The 12,869-nt window shown below is 46.4% G+C and overlaps 3 protein-coding genes across 3 annotated transcripts; 2 read left to right on the forward strand and 1 right to left on the reverse strand.

Moving 5' to 3' along the window:
• Positions 1–413: 413 nt before the first annotated feature.
• Positions 414–7,296, forward strand: fbxo21 (F-box protein 21). The gene is made up of 12 exons (XM_086110454.1): positions 414–680; positions 1,031–1,166; positions 1,474–1,583; positions 1,732–1,853; positions 2,073–2,219; positions 2,300–2,439; positions 3,694–3,830; positions 3,908–4,087; positions 4,290–4,422; positions 4,564–4,754; positions 4,839–4,996; positions 5,787–7,296. Exons 1-12 carry the CDS (start codon positions 424–426, stop codon positions 5,975–5,977), a joined length of 1,902 nt encoding a protein of 633 aa, XP_085966580.1. The 5' UTR covers positions 414–423; the 3' UTR covers positions 5,978–7,296.
• Positions 7,297–7,305: 9 nt separating this feature from the next.
• Positions 7,306–9,240, reverse strand: LOC147204617 (uncharacterized). Its single transcript, XM_086110461.1, has 2 exons — positions 9,084–9,240; positions 7,306–8,536 (listed from the first exon to the last, which is right to left on the reverse strand). The coding sequence occupies exons 1-2, from the start codon at positions 9,097–9,099 to the stop codon at positions 7,548–7,550; spliced, it is 1,005 nt and encodes a 334-aa protein (XP_085966587.1). The 5' UTR covers positions 9,100–9,240; the 3' UTR covers positions 7,306–7,547.
• Positions 9,241–10,132: 892 nt separating this feature from the next.
• On the forward strand, positions 10,133–12,479 carry LOC147204618 (uncharacterized). The gene is made up of 2 exons (XM_086110460.1): positions 10,133–10,356; positions 10,579–12,479. The coding sequence occupies exons 1-2, from the start codon at positions 10,257–10,259 to the stop codon at positions 11,547–11,549; spliced, it is 1,071 nt and encodes a 356-aa protein (XP_085966586.1). The 5' UTR covers positions 10,133–10,256; the 3' UTR covers positions 11,550–12,479.
• Positions 12,480–12,869: the final 390 nt, after the last annotated feature.

Consider the following 12,869-nt stretch of genomic DNA (forward strand, 5'->3'; position numbering starts at 1 on the left):
ATCACGGTACTTAGTGTAGCATCATAAAGGCATCATACCTCACCTTCTTTTGGCGAACAACCAATCAGGAAATGGCTCTAGTAAAATGGGTTGGCTAACCCGTGTGGTGCGTTCATACACAAATGGAAAATGTTGAAACGGGCTCAAACATTAAATCTGCAATATTACATTTTACATCGAAAACACATAAAAGGCCAATTGTCAAAGCATTACCAATTCATGACTGCTGTATAATTTGCGGCACATTGTTTTGTTTGAACTCCGATTGGCTTTTTCGAGTGCCGAAATGCACGTTGTACGTCCCTCTTCGGCAAACACCCAATTAGAGAACACCACTTGCCTCCGCCCTGCCCTCTCACCCAGCCCCCTGCGCCATAAGTGGGCGGGGCCGCGACTTTGAGGTAATCGGGGTAAACAGAAAAGATGGCGGCGTCTGTCGCTGGAGAGAGTCTGTCCAGCCCGACCGGGACCAGGACCGCCAGCGGCAGTGATGCCGGGGGCGCAAATCGCAACCACCGCGGCGACAAGTTAACCGACTTGCCCACCGAGTTGTTGGAACACATTTTGTGCTTGCCGGTGCTCGAACACGTCGACATTTGTAATGTGTCCTGCTGCTGCCTGCGCCTGCGCGACGTTTGCCACGGCCGAGGGAAGGTGTGGGGGCACCAGTACAAACTCAGGTCGTTATTATTGTAGTTAGGTGACTATTATTATCGTCAGTCATGTTCTCAATCTGAGGTGTCTTTTTCGTGTCTTCTTCCTGATTCACTGCCCAGTCAATTCTCATTGCTTTCCGTTTCGATGATGCATCACTTTTCACTATTGTGGACTGCTGAATCCTATTCTTGATTCCTTTCTGAATTATTATTACTCTTATTTAGAATTACATTGCATCCAGACTTAACACACATATAAATTTATGACATTGGATTGGAAGGGATCATTTCAGAGTGAACCGATCAAATTGATCAGGAGTCAGCCAGCTTTATGGGATCTGTCTTTCATCCACCTGCTCCTCTCCACTTTTCAGATGGCCGCGACTGCAGAGGTTTTACCCGCAGAACGAGAGCTGCGACTGGCTGCGCGAGTACAAAACGCGCCATCGGGTGGGCATCCAGATCCGGAGGACGGTGGGGTCCATCTCCAAGCGCTTCTTTATGGAAGTGGTGAGTGGACAGAGAAGCGAATTAAACGTTGCATATTTAAACCGCATTTTGACAAACGTTCACAGCCTTAAATCTCACACATAATTTGAAATGCCATAGATGGGCAAACAAAGTTAATTCTACACTTTGAAAAGACTGCTACTTGAACACACATGGAGCAGCAACACATACAAACGGAGGATACACCAATAGAAAATTAAGCATTTTGTTTAATAAAAAAAAAAAGTGAACTGCACGATAGTGGGGGAACGCTGTACTTCACTAAACTTGAGTAAAAAAAGGATTTGGAAACCAAATTTTGTTGCAGCCATGCATCGGCCAGGTGCTGGGCGACACCTTCGCCGAGATCGAGTCGCTGGGGATGCCCGAACATTTCTGCGAGGACGAGCTGCTCTTTATCCTTCAAGCCGAAAAGAGGTTAGGCAGCTCTTCATGTTTCTAACTGGCGGCGGGAAGGAAGCATCCTTGACTTTACTCGCGCTATGAGAAGTGCTATTTTTCATTGTTCAATTCAAGTAACAAAATTTGTGATTGCTTTTTTTTTTTTTTGTGGTTGTCTGTTAAGGAAAAGCCTGACATTGAAGTACTATGCAAAGAAGATCCTTTACTTCCTGAGACAGCAGAACATCTTGCGCGCGCTCAAGAGCTTCCTCGAGCAGCCGCCCGAGCAGCAGTCGGCGCTCGCAGGTGAGAAAACAACCTTTGGAGCAAGTCTCAAGTAGCCATGGCTGAAAATGCACAAAAAGTCAGGCATGTTGCTTCCGGGGCTCCTCCAAAGACAAACTCCACCTGGAGAGTTTTTGAAATTCAGCCCCTGAGGCCCATTTCACTTTGCAACATGAACGTTAGTAAAGACATTAATCGTGTGCAGATGGGCGTCGGCTACAGCGTGCGTGTTTCTTCCAGGTGCCGTCCTGGTCGACCGCTACTGCAATCCGCTGGCCGACGTCGCGCTGGACGGGATATCGGCGCAGCTGGACGACATCGCGGAGAAGGTCAAGAAGACGCTGCGGGTGAAGAATCCATCCCACCCCAGCCTTCGCGCGGCTCCAGGTGACTTGGCAAAAAAAAAAAAAAGCCGTCAAAGCAACCGGCCTGGAGTCCCGATGCCCACTTTTTCAAAAATCTTGCAGGGGGCGAGCGACTTCCGTTGGAGGACTTGGAGCTCCAGCGGCAGGTCGTCTGCGCCCTCAACGCCGTCTTGTACGACCAGCTACAGTACAAGGGTGACCAATTGGACTACTATAACCCGCTCAACTCCTACATCCACCAGGTTGAGTTGCAGACATTTTGTACAAAAAAAAAAAAAAATGAAGCGCTTTCAAGCTACAGTGGTACCTCTAATTTACGAACGTCTCTTCATACGAAATGTTCAAGTTACAAAACACCTCAGCGGGGGAATATTGCCTCTTGTTACAAAAGAAATTTCAAGATAAGAAAACCTTTATTAGTCTCGCAATGGAGAAATTCCCAATTCACAGCAGCAAAGTTATGAAAGGAAGAAGTAGAACAACAAAATATAGGCGCTGCTGGAAAGGCAGCCACTCTGGCGGCGCCATTTTGAAGTCAAAATAACACAACACAACACATTGGACACAGACAGTCGTGCAATCTTCACCACTTTTCTGCATACACTTTGTTGTCTGAAGCAGTTGTAGATGAAAGAGGAGAGGATCAAAGTGTCCTTTCACCAGTGGATCAGAGACGTCATGCTGAAAGAAAGGTAAAAAAAAATACAGTCAGGGCCGCAAGTCGCTGAACGCAACATACTTAGAGCTGCTCTGCCATTGGCTATTACTTGGCGTCTTTGTGGCAACCCACTGGCGAAGAGGGACCTCAACCTCTACAAAAACCACTTATGAGAGAGAACATGAACTAAAGAGGGCAAAAAACAATGAGGACGCAGTTAAAAGTGAAATGATCATCATTTTTTATTCATTACTTTTCCTATTGTGCAATAATCAAATTGTAACATCTATTTGTTTTATATTTGGATGGATATTTCGGAAACATGTCTGAATTTTGGGGGGGGGGGGGGGGCTTGGAACGAATTAGGGCATTTACATGGGAAACGCGTCTCTACTTACAACATTTTCGAGTGAAGAAATTTCTTCCGGAACCAATTAATTTCGTTAGTAGAAGTACCGTTGTATTTGTTGCCACTCCCGGTTTAATTTTCCTGTCAAACTAAACATCAAACAAAGAGCACGTTGCCTCCGGAGTCAGTCGTGGTGGTCAAAGTGTTGTCCGTTTTGTATCTCCATGACTGCATTACCCTGCCCCCCCCCCCCCCCCCCCCCCACACACACACACTGGCTAAGTTGTTCCCACTGAAAGGAAGTCGCAAAGCTGTTGACTTCTTGAAACTCTTCTTCATGAAGTTATGGCCATGTGTTCCAATGAAGTATAAAATAAGCGTGCTGACGGAATGACTTCAGTGTCCCGAAACGACTCCTCTTGTCAATTGTGTAAGAAATGTATCGGTGTAAATTTCACGCCCATTCTGACCCAGGATTTTGTCTCGCAGGTGCTGCTGCGCCGCAAGGGCATCCCCATAAGCCTCTCGGTGGTCTACATGACGCTGGCCCAGAGGTTGGGCGTCAAGCTGGAGCCGGTCAACTTCCCCAGCCACTTCCTGCTGCGCTGGTGCCAAAACGAACGCGGGTACTCAAAGGCCACGTTTAGTTGTCAGCCCACATTTTGCCTTCGGTTAACCGTCGCCGCGGGCCCGCCCCCCGCAGGAGCGACGACATCTACGACCACGTGTACATCGACGCCTTCGGAAAAGGCAAGCAGATGACGGCCAAAGAGTGCGAGTACCTCATCGGGCACCAGGCCAGCGCCGACTACTACGGCGGCATCGGCACCACCGACGTGTTGCTCAGGATGGTGGGAAACCTGCTCAACATCGGCAAACGGGGGTAACTGTTTACATGTGCATGCCAGAGCGACGCATGGGGGAGGGCGTTGTTGCTGCCGTAATGCAGAATTCCAGCCTTGGGAAATGAGCGGCAGCCTCCCGCCTTGCCACTAGAGGGGGCCGCGCATGCGCGAAACGCAAAACTGACGCTAGCCTGAGAAGGAACGGAGACCAGATGGTTTTGTTTTGTTTTGTTTTTGGAGGGAAAGTAGCGAGAAGTCGTACCAGCTCCTGAGGGACACGCTGGACCTCTTCCTCACCATCAACCCCGACAATGTTCCCTACCTTCTGCTGCAGGCCAGGCTCTACTTCCACCTCGGCATCTGGCCCGAAAAGGTGCTCCCACTCACACGTAATCGCCGCAAGGACTCTTAAGTCTCACTCGGTCGCTCTCACCATTCCGTCACACCGAACCCCTTCCACACTCGCGCGCGCGGCCGGCATTGACGTCGGTGCTCGTTGGGTCGGTCGCGGCAGGTTCTGGACATCCTGCAGCACATCCAGGCGCTGGACCCGTCCCAGCACGGCGCGGTGGGTTACCTGGTGCAGCACACGCTGGAGCACATCCAGCACAAGAAGCATCCCGCCGCGCCCGAGGTGAAGCGGCGCGGGGCGGCCGACCACCGGGACGTCCGCTACTCCGTCGGTCTCGTCATGAAACACAAAAGGTGCGTTTGGGAGCGACCCCCCGTCGCCGCCCCCCAGCTGTCCTCCCGCCGTATGTCCACTTCGCCGCCTCTCCTGCGTCCCAGGTCGGGTTACAACTGCGTCATCTACGGCTGGGACCCCAAGTGCACCATGAGCCAGGAGTGGATCACCACCATGAGGGTCCACCAGCTGCCCGACGGCGCCGAGCAGCCCTTCTACAACGTCCTGGTGCAGGACGGCACCTGCCGATACGCAGCGCAAGGTGGGGCCGACCAATGAAACCCAAAATCTGATTTCATGTCGGGCGTATCGGGAGAGTGCCGCACCTCGGAGTGGAATAGAGTGACACGTATTTTACGGATCTTCCAACCACCTTTGGTTTACTTTGTCGTCCTTGTTGATGTAGATTTTATTTTTTTTAATAGAAATGAAAGGTAGAGAGAGACAAATTCCTAAACGATGAAGTGAATGAGGACGTAAATGATGAAAATTTTCCATTCTAAAACATCAAGTTTTGTGATCCTCAAGAATTTTAGCTACCGCCTCTCCGATCCTGATGAGATTGCAGAGTGGGAGGAAGAGGTTACAAAGTGTTCATCTTTATTCAGTGGAGAAATGGCTGAAAAACAAATATTCAAAGCATAAAAGTATATTTTTTATTTGGAAACACAAAAAAGGGCAAATTTGTGAAGACTTCAGATTCAAGACATTTTTACTTTTTTTTTTTTTTTTTAATTGGTGGGGGGGGAAAAGACTATCATGAAAATTCACATTATTACAGTACAAATTTTTAAACTTTTTTTTTTTTACATTTTTATTTGTGGACTATTATTGTGAAAAACTTAAAATGAAAAAAAAGTTCCATATTTTTGCTGGCAGTAATTGGTCTTTTACTTTTCAAAAATATTCTTGATTTTAAAAAAGAAAAATGAAAAAAATGATAAGTGCATGTTCATATGAAAACTTTTTTTTTTTAATGAACCGATTAGCGCATCTTCGGAATTACGATACTCTACTTTGGATAACAACAATTTGTTGTGCACGTATTCCAGAGAACCTGGAGCCCCACTCGGACCCCCTGGAGATCGGGCATCCCGAGGTGGGCCGCTACTTCTGCGAGTTCGCCCACACGCACTACGTGGCCAACGACGAGCTGCGAACGCGCTACCCTGATGACTCGGACCAGACGGAGGAGACGGCGCGCCACCTCTACCCGCACGCGCGCCCGCCGACGCCCATGTAGCCGCAACGTTTGCCGTCGCGTCCCAACGTGGAGATGGGAAAGCTTGCCGGCCACTTTATAAGGTACACCCGCATTGGCTCGTGACGTCCTCCGCGCAGAGTCTCTCTTTTGTTTGAAGGGACTCGTTTAATCATGCGGTTGTTTTGGTCACTGTGAGAGCCGCTTTGAATATTTCGACCTGCTCGTGTAGAGAAATAAAGCAGCCAAAATATTATTGATGACGTTCAACAATCAGGATTACAGTCATTCTTGAAAAATAAATCCAACCACATTTTAAATTATGCTTATTATGATCCTTAAGATCACATTTACTATTAATGTAAAAAAAAAAAATATCATGATCTTAATTGTGATCCTGGAGGGAAATTCAATGATTAGTTACAGTATATTAATTAAAAAAAATAAAAAAACAGGTGGCCATACTTCATTATAATGCCAAACTTAAAATGTATATGCTCAAGTGTAGAAATAAATTGGTCATTCTTCGTTATTTCAGTTGTGATCCTGAGGAGAATTTCACCGATTATCATGACTAATAAATGTTTTCAAAAAAATAAATAAATACAAGCAGTCCTGAAGGAAATTCCAGAATCATAGTTAATTGTATGGATTTGAAACAGTATGTAAATAATTGTATATCTTTTTAATTATTTTCATTGTAATTTCTGGAAGGAAATTCTAGGATTAGAACAAGTGTAATGATTTTTTAAAAACATCTCATTAAAAACATTTGTCATTGTATTGACTATGATCTATTAGAATGTGAATTCAAGGATGATAAAAATGTAAAAGTACAACCAATATATATATATATATATATATATGCATATGAGAGTATAAACACACACACACACTAAAAAATAACTTTGCAGCTAAAAACGTCCTTAGTACATTCAACAGCAAATTAACGTCTGTGGCTTTTTTTATTTAGAAAAAAAAAGTTTTTTGTCCTCCTTGATTTTAGGCCTTTTTCCCCCTTTTATCGTCCTGTTTTACCAAATATGCCCAACAATGAATGGTGTAACCCCATTCACGACACCATAGAGCCCACTGAGACTCTGCAGGTGTACCTCATAAAATATCTCGGCTGCTTTGCGTTCAATGCAAAAAAGATGGTCGTGTTTCAGACAAAATGGAAAGATGACAGTAAATTCCAGGTGCTGTCAATCATCTTAGAAAGAACAAAGCAATGTTCGTGGGAAAGCATCAAAAATCGTTTGCCAAATGACCTTTCCCCATGCACATTTTTATCTGTGACATAATCTGCCCAAGCACGAAAAAACAAAACAAAACAATAAAACTATGAAAAGACAACGTCACACTTTCTATGGAAAATTCTTTGTGCATTTATTCCATTGACAGAGAAGCTACTTGTGTGTGTGAGAGAGGTGCTTACCTGTTGGAAAGACAATAGTTTGCTAGTAAAATGTATTGTGTACTAGTATGTCAAAAACGGCATGACTGGTGGGGAAAAATGTCACAAGCAAGACAGCTGCTTCACCAGGGGCTGTATTGTCTCTCAGAACAAGCGGCAGACGAGCTGAAGCCCGGGGTGGGGGGGGGGGGGCATTTAGTCTCCTTTGTTGTGGGTCCGCATGTGCGTAGCAAAACTGTTTCGATTGGTGTAGCTTCTGCCGCAAACAGAGCAGCCGAAGGGTTTCTCTCCCGTGTGGGTTCTCATGTGCGACTCCATGTTGGCCCTTCGAGATAACGTTCTGCCACACACGGAGCAACTAAAGGGTTTCTCTCCTGTGTGTTTTGTCATGTGTCTCACCATATCCGACTTTTGCGCAAACTCCTGGCCACAAACCGAGCAGCTGAAGGGTTTCTCTCCCGTGTGCGTTCGCATGTGTATTGTCACGTACGATTTTTTATTGAATCGTTTACCGCACAACGAGCAACTAAAGGGTTTTTCCCCCGTGTGAGTTCTAATGTGCGACTCCATATTTTGTTTATCTGTGAATTTTTTACCACACACTGAGCAGCCAAAGGGTTTTTCTCCCGTGTGACTCCTCATGTGCTTTATCATCTTTGCCTTTTCAACGAAGGCTTTCGCACAAAGCGAGCAACTGAAGGGTTTCTCTCCCGTGTGTACTCTCATGTGTTTGACCATGTTGGACTTTTGAGTAGCTGTTTTACCGCAAACGGAGCAGCTGAAAAGTTCTTGTCGTTTGAGGCGTCTCCCGCATGCTGGAGTCCGCTTTTCGGAACTTTCCAACTGTTTGTCATCGCCTTTCGCATTGTCTGTGTTGTCGGCGTGTGACGGCGGCGCTAAGAGCTGATGCGGTGACGCTCCTCCGCGGTGCTCCCCGCTCGGACTGCAACGATGAAGCCGCGAACTGTCGGGTGCTTCGTCGCCATCGTCTTCACTCTTCACGACAACAACCTTCAGTGACAACTTGCTGACTTGCTCCTCTTCCTCTTGAGTGTAGCGGGGCTGTGGATCTTCCTCTTCCTCTTTCACGTGGGTTGGGCCTGGACCATTTTGAACCGAACTGGAACTTCCCCTCTGTGGATGAGGGGGAGCTTCTACCTGACTACCAATCAGCTGATGGACGTCTGCAGCACACGAGGAGGTAATTTCTGTTACGATACTGCAATTACTGGCATAGAGAAAATCATTCTAATTAACATCGTACATGAGCTTTCGGGGTTCATGTTTAACTTATTTACTCTGGTATTGCTGTACAGCTGTGGGGAAGATCATTTGAGGATTGTAGTTTAGGGTAATATGTATACATATATATATATATATACTTGAAGATGTCTGCAATACGGTGAGCTTTCACAGGAAATCGCAATAAATATCATGTCGTGACCGTACTGCGACAAAACCAAACCTTTTCATATCACATCTCAACTGACGATCAGATGTTTTTCGTAGGGGAAAGCGGGGTTGGCCTGATAAAAATGTCATTTCGGCCAGCGATAAAATTAACAGGAAAAAAAAAATCGCCCCGCGACCAAATGGCGACCCCCGTTCTGTGTTTGCATGCCTCAATAGTCCATCCTCGAACTGTTTGTTACAAACGCAATAAAACGATGGAGAAATAAACTTCCAGGCGTAATGAATTTACATAAATCTTCAATAAACACAAATAAATACCTCCCAAGCTGCACATATCCAAAAGAGTGAGTCCAAAAGCCCAGAATTCGTCCAAAACAAAATGACCACGAAAAAAAACAAATACTGTACCCAAGGACCTTCGCCCGCACTTGCTAACTTGAACTGTCTCGTATCTTCTGTCGCGCGCCTGCAACCGGATGTGTGCACCAGCTAAAGATTCCCCACTTCCTGTGTCAATAACTTGCGAAACTGTTTCCGCTTCCGAACACATAAACCTTGAAACAATGGTTTGTTTTTCACCAAACGACATGTATAGGTTTTGAAAAACGTGACACTTATGTCAACCAAATACAAGTTTATTTCGTTGGTTTGCGTTGGTACAGTAGGTTAAAAAAAAGCGGGGCTGAGCAAATCTGATCATTCCACACACAATTCCAAAAATGGACTGGACAAAAGTATCGGCACCATTTTGAAACTAATAATAGTAAATAATGGAGTAAATATTTATTTTGTAGATATGTATACTTCACGTAGCCTATTTGTAAAATGTCTGGATCGGTTCCGTTATTTGAGAAGCGCAGTCTACATGTTAAATATTTCATGAAATACAAAAAGTTGGGGAGTAATGAAGCAAACTAATAGACAATGTGCGTCGTAACTAATGACTCTAGTCTAGGGCTTGTTTTCAGTCGATGGTCGCTACTTGGAAAAAAAAAGTCTTAATATAAAGAAGTACCCAGAGCAGCACACCTAAACAAAGGGACAGAAAAGGAAAACAAGCCAGGGGTTTTTAAAAATTTATATTTAATCAAAAACCAGCACATACAATCGCCAATGTCCATCAATAGCCTTCCCCAAAGATGGCCAATAAAAAAAATCAAACCGCACGGAAAGCGTTTTTTCAGTGCATTAATTCTCAGGTGAGATTTCAGTCTTTGTTCGAGGGAGAAGGCCCGCCGTTTTTTTCCAGGACCCCCACGCCCTTCACCGGTACAGAATTTCCTGGAATGTGTCCTGCACGTCCCCCGAGCCACACTCCAGCACAGTAGGTGACGCTAACGTACACCAAACGCTCGGTGCCACAAAGCCCAAATCAACAAAAAGAAGCAGAAGAAAAGCGGACGTTAGCAAAGAGGCCAAAAGGAGCGACGCCGTACTGGTGGCAAAAATTTAACGTTGTAACAAAGCAAAGCAAAGCTTTCCGAAAGAGCGATGGCGTCCCACGAGGAGCAAGTTTGTCGCGCTCGAGACGCGACCGAGTGGCGACCACGGGTGGAAGAAGCTGCTGCTGGCACGACGCTGCACAAACGAGGTGCACGCTCGCCGGATTCCCCATTTCATTTCAGCACTTTCCGCTTCTCGATTGGCATGATTGACTTTTAAATGTTTACACGAAAAGGCACAATGACGTTTCTTGGGGGTCCGTCAAAAGAATGTTTCTACGAGATTGTTGATGATGGCAAAAACCTAATTTCTGAAATACGGCTTACTGTGATTCGGCTTACATGTTCTTTGTGCTGCTTGCGTCCTCCAGACGTCCGGCAACTGATTGGTCATCGAGAGGAGCTCAGCCCTCAGCCGCAGGTTGGGAGCTCCCGTTTGGAACTGCCCCACCACGTCAAAGAGGAAAAAAAGGCTCCACCTGACACCCATCTGAAGAATAAAGAGGAGGATCCGGAATGCTTCCACGTTAAGGAGGAAGAGGACGAGACCGATGTCGGCCAGTTGCTTCTCTCGGTTGTCTCCGTGAAGGGCGCAGACGGCGCACCCGAGTCGACTCCGCTTAGTTGCCGCCTCGGAAGGCCGTCGCCCGACAAACGCTTGGCGCCCCTGTCGGACAGTGACGACATGGGCGATGCGAGCGACGCAGACCGCGAAGGTGACGACAAAGCGCGGAAATCCTTCCACAAGAAGACGGGTGGCAGCTGCTCCACTTGCGGGAAAACATTTGCTCTAAACGGACCTCTGATCAGACACATGCGAACGCACACGGGAGAAAAACCCTACACTTGCTCCGCCTGTGGCAAAGGATTCACAAATAAGTCCGACATGGTCCGGCACATGAGAACGCACACTGGGGAAAAACCGTTCAACTGCACCCTGTGCGAGAAACGATTCTCTCACAAGGAAAGTTTGGTCGCCCACACGAGAACGCACACGGGCGAGAAACCTTTCATTTGCTCCGTTTGCGGCAAAACGTTCACTCAAAATTCAAGCATGGTGGCGCACATGAGGATCCACACGGGGGAGAAACCGTACGGTTGCTCGCTGTGCGGCAAACGATTCATTCTGAAGCCAAACATGGTCTCACACATGAGGACCCACTCTGGAGAAAAACCTTACGGTTGCTCGCTGTGCGACAAAACCTTTGCGTTTAAGTCCTGCGTGGTAACGCACATGAGGACGCACACGGGAGAGAAACCTTTTCGTTGCTCGCTATGCGGCGAAAGATATGCTCAGCGGGCAAATTTGACCGCACACAAGCGGATGCACCACAAAGAGTAAATGTCCCATTCAAAGGGAAGTAGACATCGGCTAGCTAAATCCTTTCATTATACCAAAGTAAAAGTAAAATAAAAATAAGAATGATCTCGTCCCCATGAAATTAATCCCCAAACAGATTTGAAGAACGAGCAAAAATGTCAAAAGTGACCCCATGTTGGCTCTTGTGTGGTGGTAGCCCATGTTGGGTTATGTTGTCCCATTTAGCGCCCCGCTCATCCGGATTCAGCCATACCGAAAACTGTGAATCGGGATCAGGGTGATCAAATACAACGTTGCTTTGAAAAAAACGGCATAAAAGTCAGACGGATTACCTGATCCTGGATAGCAAAAAAATGGAATGTCCAAATTCACGTCATCATTTTTTTTCCCCAACAGCTGACCCGTGCTGCTTCCATGTCGCGGTTTCATCCACTTGTGTTCTCCCAACAGACGTGTAAATGTCCCATTATGCTTTGCGCTACTCTTCAATTCATCGCGGAATGTTGTTGTCTTCACTGCTCAGGCTTACGTCATGTTTGTGTTGTGTTTGCAGCTTCGCCAAGAGAGTGTTGAGCTGCTGTGTCTGTTTTAAAATGCCAGTTCGAATACTTTCAGACATTATTTGACCTCAGCTACATTCAGGTGCGTTATTGCCACCAACTGCATTGGAGGGCCACTCTGAGAGAGCTAAAAATAAGACCCAACTAAATTCAGTTTGTCACAATTTATAATCCCCTTTTTTTCTGTATCAACGTTATCAGCCCAGCACCACAGATGTGTCAACAACCACTGTTTGGTTTGTGTGCCCTCGTTTGCCTCGTGTAACGGCACCCCAAGAGCCCTGGAAATGTTCGGCTCTTTTTTATTATTATCTTTACTTTCTAAATGTTCCTTTCTCTGTGCCAAAATGTGTAGTTGTCGTGCCATCACCATAAATGAGCTAAACCACGATGAGGGTGTCTAACTTGAATTTGTTGCATAATGACGTTTTTTTGTTTTTTTTTTGTGTAGTCTTGAAAAGTTTCAGGCTGAGGGACAGAGCTGGAAGAGGTGGTGACCCAGATGTGGAGGGTCCTTTTGGGCTTTTTTTTTTTCCAGGATGGAGTTGATTTTGACCTTCCACTTGAAGTCCTGAGAGACTGTACCTCCCACGAATTTGAGGGTCCCGATAGCTGACATAAGGCAGTTGGACGGCACCAGGGCCAGCTGTGGTGATGATTCCTGAGGTCCGCAACTATCTAACCGTTTTGACTGTTCAGCCCCAGGTTGTGTTGGCCGCACACAGCAACGCACACGGGACAAAAACCGTGTGCGGCAATCCCTCAATGACACAATCCTGTG

The sequence above is a fragment of the Hippocampus guttulatus genome, chromosome 5 (assembly GCF_054856545.1).
Source record: "Hippocampus guttulatus isolate MCC_2025c chromosome 5, RoL_Hgut_1.0, whole genome shotgun sequence".
Taxonomy (NCBI): Eukaryota; Metazoa; Chordata; class Actinopteri; order Syngnathiformes; family Syngnathidae; genus Hippocampus; species Hippocampus guttulatus.